A 10,340-nucleotide genomic window follows, 5' to 3' on the forward strand; every position below is an offset into this window, starting at 1 on the left:
GGAGGTGATGCACCACAAAGGGGCCCCCCGTCTGCCATGACTCCAAAATGAAAAGTGGGTCCAACCCCAGTATCATCCCCTCCCCCCATAAAAAGAGAGAACTCAAATCCAGGGTACCCCAAAGTGGAGTTCCCCCTTCCCCCCTTTATTTTAAAGGAAAAAAGTTCCATAATGGGCTGGAGGCTGGAATTGGGGGAAGGGGGTGGAATATTTTTTCACACTCTCCCAAACTGTGTTTGTGTTTCCTGTGAGTCCTGTATAAAATAAAGGTTTATTTATCGCTACACTGGAGGGGGTCTCCAATATCTAGGGGGTCCCCAAAACCCCAAACATCAGTGCAGGCTGTAAAAACACTCATTTTGGGGGGTCGATTAGCCAAATGTTGGGGTTTCACAGCAGCTGGGCTGAGCAAAGCCTTTCTTTGATGGTCCCTATTTTTGGGGTGCTTCATGTACCCCAAAATATGGCACACCATGCCCTCACCTCCCAAAAAAATGTGCCTCTTTTGGTTCTGCTGGTCAGCCTGGCGTCAGGAGTGGTATTTGGCTACAGCCCTGGTGGCCACCGGCGTCCTGCCAACCCCCTGGTCAAGGAAAATGGTTCTCACCCCCCCTGAATCCCCCAAACCACACGGCACCCCGGGAGTGATTAAACATAGCTCGGAGCTGCCTGAGTTCTGGGAAGTGCCAGCAGCCAGGCTTCGGTCAGGATCCAGCAATGCCGAGGGGCGGGGGTGGCAAAGGGTACCGGGAAAAGGTGGGGGGTCAGAGCACCCCCCAATCAAGCCCTGCCGAGGTCACTGCCTGCATCTGCTCTGAAGGATCCTGTTTAATAAGGAACTGGATTTTTAATTATAAAACTGGTGAATGAACAACAACAAAAAAAAAACCCAAACAAACAAGGGAGAGTGTTTAGAGGGGTTTTGGAGGGACCTGGGGGATTTGGGGGAGGCAGGGCAGTGTTTTCCCAGCCATTGGCACAAGCACAGGAACTTATTAGGCACTGTGGGGCTTTCATGTGTGCACAGGGACTTCCACACATGCCAGGGGTAATTTGTACAAGCACAGTGATTTTTGCACGTGCTTGCACTGTACATTTTCACTGTATGGATGTGCACGGTGACTCACAGTGACAGTCACATGTGCACAGTGGCTTTTGTATATGGAGAAAGGAATTCGAGCACACTAACATCTGCATGTGCACTGAGCCATTTGCACCAGCACAATGACATTTGCCCATGCAAGGCACTACACACCATGACATCTGTGACACCTGCACATGCACAGTGACATTTGCACACTCAAGGCACCTTTTGCTCAGCCGACCCCACCTACTAATTCCCCCCCTAATTACATCACCCTAATGAAGGGAGTGTGTCCCAGGGCAAAACCCCCCCCCCCCCCCCCCCTTTACATCCCACTTTGCTGCCTTTACCCCCTTTCCACAATTCCAGTCCCAACCCCTCCCAAATCCCTCCCAGGGCAGCAAATTGTTTGAACCCAAACAATTTTAAAACAAAATAAATCACTGAGGAGACAACAAAACCCAAGTTTAGGGACAAATTAACCGGATGAGTTAATTTTTTTTCCCATCTTCATGTGATCTCTGGCTCCCCACATGTGGCAAGCTGGGCACCAGGGTCAGTCCTCAGCCAAGGGATCGCAGAGGCATTTTGGGACCCAGCTCCATTGCATTTTGCTCAAAGAGGGTGTTTTATCCACTGAAGCTCCGGCTGCCATCCCAAATCCTGCGATGGGTTTGGGATAGGCCAGGGAACGCTGCTAATTATAGGGAAGGAACCATGTATTTACAGAGGCAGCTCCCAGCACCAAACCGCCGGCAGCTGCTTTAGCTCCACTGAGTCTCTGTTCTATCTCTCCTCTTTCCCGGGTGCTGCTGAACACAAAAATATAAAAAGAAGGGATGCATTAAAAATAAATCCCTCTCAGTGATTTGCAAGAGGCACTTTAGCAGAGGAGGATGAGGAGGAGGCCGAGGAAGGGCAGGAGTAGGGGTGTGGCAGGGCGGGCGGCCGTGTTGCAGTGGCCTCGATTGGAGCCAATGCAGGCAGCGTAAGCCATGGCATGGGGGATGTAGTTCTGCTCATGGACCCCGTGCAGCAGGTGGGCCATGGGCCCACGGGCAAACACGGCCACATCCTCGCCACCGTGGGTCTCCTGCCGCAGCGGCACAGCTGACTGCGCCTGGTAGTCGGCGTGTGCTGGGGGAAAACAGCAAAAGTGAGAATTGTTTAAGAACCCAGCTCATTTTAGCCAAGCTGAGATGATTTGAAGGGGTTTTGGCCCAAACGTACTCACCAAAATCCACGGCAGAGACGTTTTCTCGCTCGCCTGCCACAATTTTATAGCCAGGGCCATTGCCATAGAGAATGGAGGTGAAGGGTTTGCGGTCCACATCACTCTGCATCGGGGCCAGACCTGGTGGTGTGGCACAGTCAGCAGGATGGAATCCCCCCACGGTGTCCCCAAGCTGTTCCTGGTGCTGTGGCCAGGCAGGGCTCACCAAAGATGGGGTTCCCACGGGGGGTGTAGCCACCAAAGGTGAAGACATGAGAGTGGTCGGCGGTGACAACACTGAGTGTGTCCTGGGTGGATGTGAGGCGTGTGGCTAGCCCGATGGCCCTGTCCAGCTCCACTGCCTCATGCAGCGCCTGCTTTGCCTTCCCCTCATGATGCCCATGGTCAATGCGGCCGCCTGTGGAACCCAGAATTGCTCGGCACTGCCCTCCTCTTCCCAGCCTTGCACCCCTCTTTATTCTCTTTCTGTGTCCCCCCATCACCATATTTATCTCCCCCTTTTTAAATCCCACATCATCCCTTTTGCATCCCCATCACCCCTTTTATCCCTCCCTTTTCACACCTTCACTGCCCGTTACCCCTCTTTTTGCATCCCCTATATTCCCTTTGTTATTTGTGTATCCCCCATCAGCCCCTTATCCTTCCTTCATCATCCCCTTTTTTTGCACTCCCATCTCCCTGTTATCCTCCCTTTCTGCAGTCATCCTTAATCCCCATTTTTGTTCTTCCATCACCCCCTTTATCATCCTTTGGCACCTTCCAATCCTCACTTTTTGTACTTCCCCTTTATGCAATTCCCCATCTTTTTGCACCCTCTTTTGCACCCCATCATCCCCTTTTTTCCTCCCCTTTATGTATCCCTATGACCCCTTTTAGTCTCCTTTCACACCCTTCTTTTATCAAATCCCTCTCTTTTTGGACCCTCATTGCCCCCTTTTATCCCCCAGTTTTGCACCCCCATGAACCCCCACCTTCAACCAGGAGGAAGAACCCTCGGGGGTTTTTCTGGAGCATCCTGATGGCCACGGACACCATCTCACTGAGGGATGGATCTGTCTCGTTGTTCCTGTCCAGCTCGTATATCATGTCCCCTGGCTCGAAGAGGCCTGGGGACAGGGACACGGCTGGGGACATCCTTTTTCCACCAAAAAAAAAAAAAAAAAGGGGGGAGGGGGGGCAAATCCTGCTCCTTTTGCTGACTCAAGTGCTTCACACACCATCGGATCCAGGAAGATTAGATAGAAGCCAGAGGATAATCCCACCCCTTCCTTCCTCCTGCAAGGCTGGATTCCACATTCCAGATAGGATGGGAATTTCCCTGCTGACAAAAGAACTGCATCCCTAGGAGGGAAATGTGTTCCAGGGTGGGAGTAACAGCATCCTTGGGGGATGTAATATTGTCCTGGGTGGGCAGCACATCCTTGAGAGCACACCAGCATCCCCAGGGTGGGGCACCAGCATTTCCAGGGAAATTGCAGCCTCTTTGGGAAGTACCAGCATTGGGGACAGCAGTAGCACCACCCTTGGGGGTGTAGCAGCATCCGTTTGGGGTACCAGCATCCCCAAGGAGGTAACAGGATCATCTGGGGGGGTACCAGCATCCCCAGGTGAATAGAACCATCATTGGGGCCTACCAGCATGTCTGACAGGGTACCAACATCCCTTGGAGGCAGCAGCACTCTTGGGAGGATAACTGGCCACTGCAGCTGCCCCAGCACCCCAGGACAGGACAGAGGTTCCCCCTAACCTCTGATGCCAGGGCACCCTTGGGTGCAAGGACTCACCCAGTAGGAAGTCGACGCGGCTGAGGTTGAGTGCCAGCAGCCCTCGCCGGTGCCACACGTACTCAGCAACCTGGGGACAGGGGACAGGCATTCTCACCTCTCCATTGACTCTGCCATCCCTACAGAGACTCCCTAAAATATTCCATGCCCCAGGAATGGCTCTGTAGTGTTACAGTGGGGTGATGTGTGTGTGCCCCTACCCCAGAGAGTCCCTGTCACCTTGCCGTGGGGCTTGGCCTCCTGCCATGCCTGGACGAGGTTCCTGCCGTCGAGGCGGGTGCCCCGATGCTTCTCCTCATGCGGATATTCCACATCACTGACATTTTTGGGGTACATATATTTCCGCCCTCCACCCAGGATCACCTGCAGAAGAGGGGAGGAAATGTAGTTTTAAATAATTTTAATTAATTTATATTTCCCCCTCCAGCTGGGGTATAATGGAGGAAGACCCTGAAAGGGCAGAGTAGGATATCCAGGAAAGCCCTGGTCTTGTGGGCAAAAAACACCCGAGGAATTTTGCTCAAAATAACCCTGAATCTCTTCCTATTAATTAAAACCCAGGACAAAAATAACCATATCCAGCAGGGATTTGGCTTTTCGCGTATTTTTCCCCCCATCTGTGGGAAGGATGGTCCACATTGGGATCCCCATATGAACCCACTAAGATGCAGCCCCATTCTGCGGCTCTCCCTGTTTGCTTTGGAGCCTGATTTATTTGGCCTCTGTTATTTATAACCTAGCAGAGATTTTATGGTTTTTTTGTATTTTTTTCCTCCTTTCTCTGTGTAGAAGGTGAATTACAAAGCTGCAAAACACCAAATTATTAACATAAAAAAAGGAGGAAAAAAGTCTATTCCCCACTATATAATTATTTCCAGCCTGGGATGGAGTTAAAATTATATTAAAGGAAAAAAAAACAGCAAAAGAGGCTATTAAAGAGCTGAATAACAGGCTGGGATGTTTTGCTTTGGGGCTATTTTGAAGGACAGAAGAACATTTATTTACAGTGCTGAATTTCTGCATAAATCCACAGCAAGGAGCAGAACTGGGGGGGAAAAGGAAGAGCTTTTGGTCTGGGAAGTATGAGAAGGGAGGAGGCTAAGACAGATTTGTGGGTCTGGGGCCTGGTCTTACAGACTAAGCTTGTGGTCCCAGACCTATGTTTGAGTATCCTGGTCCCACGTCCACCCGTAGCATGCTGGTACCCCACACATGGTGGTCCTGGTCCCATATTTGACGAGGGCCCCAACTCTGTACCCATAGGTGGTCCTGATCCCCCATCTGCTGGGGGGCTCTGACTCTGACTATTGGGTGGTTCAGTTCTGCACCCATGGATGGTCCCAGTCCACCATTGCTTTGGAGCCCCAACGCTGCACCAATGTGGTCCTGGCCCCATATCTACCCACAATCCTGGTCCAGCACCCATGGGTGGTCTCAGCCTCACATATGCAGGGTGGTCCTTGTCTTATGCCCACTCACAGTCCTGACTCTGCACCCCTTGGTGGTCCCAGCCCAACATCTCCTGGGAGTCCTGGCTCTTCAACCACTGGTGCTTCCAGCCCAACATTTCCTGGGAGTCTTGGCTTTTCAACCTTTGATGGTCCTGGTCACACATATCTATCTATGGCCCTGTCCCCACCCTAGGGTGGCTCCAACCCCCACTCCAGGCTGTCCTAGTCCCATCCCCACTGACTCTAGGGCACATTCCTGGTGTCCTCATCCCTACCTCGATCTCAGGGATGTTCTCCACCAGCTGTCGGGCGATGTCCTTGCAGCCACCCTCCAGGGCATCCGGGGGCATCTCTCCATCTGAGTACCAGTCGCGGTTGGCAGAGTGGGCGTAGGCAGCACTGGGCGTGGCATGGGTCACACGCGTGGTGGTGACGATGCCCACGGCCTTGCCTGCACCACCAGTTCAGGGTACAATGGTGAGAACACACCCAAAAAACCCTCCTGCCCAGGAGTCCCTCAGTCCCTTACCTGCCTCCTTGGCCCAGCGGAGGATGGAGGTCACCTCCTGGCCCTTGGTGGTGTTGCAGTGGTCCCGGGTGACACCAGCACTGACCCCCAATGTCCCCTCGTTGGCTTTGACACCACAGAGGTAGGCAGTGGCTGTACCTGCGCTGTCAGGCACCTGGGCATTGGTGTTGTAGGTCTGGATGATGGGAGACAGATAAACCACCATAGTTATCACCACCATCAATTGTCTCCACCACCACCAGTACCATTAACACCACCATCATTCCCACTCTGGGAATGCTGTTTGGTTGCAGCAGACCCCCATCCACCTGTCTCCTCTCTTTTGCTCTTTGCCCCCCATTTTACCCCCTTGCTCACTCCACCATGGAGGCACATCCTCCCTTCACTGCATTTTGCTGCTTTTAGCTTTTTTTCAGTCCATCTTTTGGCAGGGAGATAGAAGCCACTGCCATGGGCATCCTTATGGGGTGAATGGAGGTGGCTGCTGACTTCAAATTGAATTATTATTTTAAAATGTTTTATTCAGCAAAACGACCCCAGGAGAAGCAGGGGGGTTCCTGCCCATGGTGTCCCCCAGCTGGCAGGCTTCTCCTGCCCCCCCTCCCCATTCCCACGGCCAGCCCCTGGCACAGCCAGCAGGCACCAGAGCCAGCTCCCTTCACCCGCCCCTGACCTAATTTCAGCTCAGTCGATGCCACCCGCCTGTGACCTTGCGGTGGGTGTCGTGTCCCTGTGGGCACCCCAGGGGGCTCACCTTGGCCAGGGCCACAAAGGGGAACTTGTCCATCTCCAGCAGGCTCTCCTCACCCTGCCCATGCTGCAGCTGTCCTTTAAGGATGCGGGCAGCTGTGACCGTGGAGACGCCCATTCCTGCAGGACACTGTCAGCCGTGCACGGACAGCCCGGCAGCACTGGGCAGCACAACCCACTCCATGCAAACCCCGCTCATCTCAGGTTACTGCAGACCAGCTTCAGCCCATCATCCAGTTTATGCCATTGCTCAGTTTATTGTAGCAACCAATTTTTTGCAAGCCCGGTTTATTGTGCAGCCAGTTTATCCTAGCTCCCAGTTTAGCCCAGCAGCCACTTTTCATTGCAAAGCCAGTTTATCACAGAACCCAGCTTTTTGCAACACCCAACCTTTTGCAAATCCAATTCATTCTAGCACACGGTTAATCCCAGCACTCATTTTTTTTTGCAAACCAAATTTATCCCAGCACCCATTTTATTACAGTCCCAGTTTATCCCAGCACTCAAATTACAGCAAAACCAATTTACCTGAGCACCCAATCCATTGCCAATCCAGTTTATCCCTGCACCCAGTTTACTGCAATCCCAGTTCATTGCAGCATCCAGTTTATGCCAGCACCCAACTTAATGCAAACCAAACTGATTGCAGCAACCAATATTTTTTTGCAAATCCAGTTTATCCAGCACCTAGTTTATTGTAAACTCAATTTACCATAGCACCCATTTTTTTTTTTTTTTTTGCAAATCCACTTCATTGTGGCATCCAGTTTACCCCAGCACAGATCTTTTTGCAAACCCAGCTTACCCCAGCACCCAACTTACTGGAAACCCGGTTTATCCCAGCACCCAGCTTATCCCAAAACACAACTCACCACAGCACCTATTTTTCCACAACACCAAATGTGTTGAAGCCCCAGTTTATCACAGCACCAACTTTACTGCACCCACTTTGTCACCCTCCTCCCCAGCCCCACTGCCTGTACGCAGGGTGGGTGCTCCCCTCCCATCTCACCGTCCCCTAGGAAGAGGATGAGGTTCTTGGCCACATTCTGGTTGAGGCGCTGGAGCCGCAACGCATTCTGCAGGGTCTCCTGTGCCTGCCGCCGCCAGTACTCAGGATCCTTCTCCCTCTCTGCAGGAAAACCGGGCTGATAGCACCTCACAACACCCACTTTTGGGGCACTGCCCCTCCAAACCTCACCTACCCGGGACCAGCGATGCCGAGCAGAGCTGGACAAGGAGGAGGATGAACAGAGCCTTCATTCTGCGGTGCTGAGCAGGTGCTGCCAGAAGAGAGCTGTGGGGTGGGTGGCACCCGCTCGTGCCTCAGTTTCCCCACTGAGACCTTTGCCCCGGGGCCAGCCAAGCGAGGACTGAAAGAAATGTCCCCTCCCTGCAGTCACCGATGTGACCCCCTGGGGACATGCCAATTTACCACCCCCCTCACCTCGTCTCCTCCCCTGGCCATCAGTCTCATGAGGCGTCACCTCACTATCACAAATCCCAGCTGGGGGAAGCCGGGACGGTCCCTGTGGCACAGTGGGGTCCCCGTGACATAGTCCTATCCCCATCACGTGTGTTCCCCCTCCATGCCCATGTCCCCATCATGTGCTTGTGTACCTCTCATGTGTCCCTATCATGTGTCCCTGTCATGCCTGTGTTCCCATCCCATGTCCATGTCTCCACTGCATGTCTGCAATCCCATCACACACCTATGCCCCCTGTGTATGGCCATGTCCCTAATATACCCCCATGTCCCCATCACACACCCCTGTCCCAATCCCCAGCCTATTCCCATTATATGCCCATTCCCATCACACACCTATACCCTGTTGGGCACCCATGTCCCCACATGACCGTGTCCCTCCACACATCCATGTCCTTGCTGCACATCCGTGTCCCCATCTTATGTCTGTGTGTCCACCACATGCTCGTGGCCCCACTGCATGTCTACGTCCCCGTTGTACACCCATGTTCCTACTGCATGTCTGCGTCCCCGTTGCACACTCGTGTCCCTACCACATCTGTGTCCCCGTTGCATGCCTGTGTCCCTGTTGCGCATCCACGTCCCCATCCCATTCCATGTCCCCATGACACCCCCGTGTCCCCACCATATGCTCGTGTCCCTGTTGCACACCCACGTCCCCACCACATGGCACCTCCGAGCCCCCATGGCACTCTCCTGTCCCCATCGCCTCCACATCCCTATGGCACCTCCCCTGCGTCGCACGCCCCCTCACCCCTCTCTCCCCGGAGACCTTCTTTCCCTCGGGATGGCAGCGGTGGCCCCAGGGGGTCCTTACCGGGGATGGGGGCTGTCACACACGGACCCGCACTAACTTGGGTCCCGACACCCACGTCCCTCCGGGCGGCGGGAGGATGCCGGGCCGGGGGGACCGCGAGCCCTTAAATCCCCCCGCACCCGGCCTTCGCCTCCTCCTCCTCCCCTTCCTCCACCCTCCCCCTGCTGCCAGCAAGGGGGGGGGGGGGGGGGGGCGGGGGGAGAAAAGGCCACAAACTGGGCTTACTGGTGCCCTCTGCCGGGTTATACTGGGAGGACTGGGAGGACTGGGGCGCACCAAGCCTGGCTGTAACTGCTGAGCAACCCTCCCCCGCTTCACACGTGGGAGTTTGGGATGCCTCTTGGTGGAGTAGATGTGTGTTTTGCCGGATTTTGCCTTATTTTCATTCAAACCGTGCTAGCGGCACCAGCGAGGGGTTGGGATGGGGATCATGGAGATGAGTTAGGTTTCCCTGCCTCAGTTTCTCCACAAGGCTTCCTGCAGCAGCCCACGAGAGATCCCTGCTGGGATGCCGCGGCGCTACTGTTCGTCAAAAAATAAACACGGCATGGTGACGAGGGCGGAGGGGGAGGGAGTGATTCCCAGCCCTGCGTCAATTTCCCCACGGCGGGGGCCCGGGGGGGCTCCGTGACCCGTGGAGCCGCCCGTGGCTTCCCAGAAGGTGGCGGTCTCAGCCCACAAATCGGCTCCCCGGGAGCCTCGGGGAGCAACCAAGGAGGCCCAAACACCGCTGCGATGCCAGGGGACGGGCACAACCCCTTGTGGACCCTCCAAAGCCCTCCGGAACCCTTTCCCCTTTTCACTCTGTCTTCACCCGACAAGCCCCCCAGCACTTTCGCAGCCCAGCAAAAGCGATTTGAAGCTCCGTGAGTGTGACGAGTGTGTCAGTGCTCAGCCCGCTGGGGCCAGTGTAGGGGGGTGGAGGCACCGCGGGGAAGAGGTGGCACCGCGTGTTCCTGTCCTTGTCACCACGGCAGTGCAACTGTCGGTGGTTTTTGGTGTGGGAAAGCTCACGCTGGCACACTTGCACAACTGCAGGCATGCACGAGTGTGTGCGTGTGTGCTCGCACGCAGCTGCAGGCGTGCGAGCAGCACACGGCCGCGCTCTCGCACGGCCGCCTGTGCACGCTCTTGTACAAGTGCACGCGTGCTCGTCGCACAAACGCGCTGGGCTGTTGGTGCACCGCTCGCACACGACCGTGGTT

At 54.6% G+C, this 10,340-nt stretch overlaps 1 protein-coding gene across 6 annotated transcripts; it reads right to left on the reverse strand.

The window, feature by feature from the left end:
• Nucleotides 1-1,545: 1,545 nt before the first annotated feature.
• Nucleotides 1,546-9,287, reverse strand: ALPL (alkaline phosphatase, biomineralization associated). Of its 6 annotated transcripts, none has more exons than XM_083876839.1 (12): nucleotides 9,136-9,287; nucleotides 8,038-8,115; nucleotides 7,845-7,964; nucleotides 6,837-6,952; nucleotides 6,083-6,257; nucleotides 5,829-6,004; nucleotides 4,322-4,465; nucleotides 4,103-4,172; nucleotides 3,290-3,424; nucleotides 2,524-2,715; nucleotides 2,319-2,438; nucleotides 1,546-2,221 (listed from the first exon to the last, which is right to left on the reverse strand). In XM_083876839.1, the coding sequence occupies exons 2-12, from the start codon at nucleotides 8,093-8,095 to the stop codon at nucleotides 1,968-1,970; spliced, it is 1,560 nt and encodes a 519-aa protein (XP_083732965.1). In that variant the 5' UTR covers nucleotides 8,096-8,115; nucleotides 9,136-9,287; the 3' UTR covers nucleotides 1,546-1,967. The 6 variants fall into 6 exon arrangements, with proteins under 6 accessions (XP_083732965.1, XP_083732963.1, XP_083732966.1 ...); XM_083876837.1 differs by having other exon boundaries at nucleotides 8,038-8,129; XM_083876840.1 differs by having other exon boundaries at nucleotides 5,829-5,911; nucleotides 8,038-8,205.
• Nucleotides 9,288-10,340: the final 1,053 nt, after the last annotated feature.

This window comes from Zosterops lateralis (assembly GCF_965231275.1).
Source record: "Zosterops lateralis genome assembly, chromosome: 22".
In the NCBI taxonomy this organism is placed as follows: Eukaryota; Metazoa; Chordata; class Aves; order Passeriformes; family Zosteropidae; genus Zosterops; species Zosterops lateralis.

Bases quoted from the DNA above. Each gene is read 5' to 3' on its own strand.
- ALPL (XM_083876839.1), bottom strand. From the start codon at position 8,095: ATGAAGGCTCTGTTCATCCTCCTCCTTGTCCAGCTCTGCTCGGCATCG. The intron at 6,953-7,844 runs GTGAGATGGGAG...AGTGTCCTGCAG, and splicing joins CATCCTCTTCCTAGGGGACG to GAATGGGCGTCTCCACGGTC. The intron at 4,173-4,321 runs GTGACAGGGACT...CCCTGTCCCCAG, and splicing joins AGGCCAAGCCCCACGGCAAG to GTTGCTGAGTACGTGTGGCA.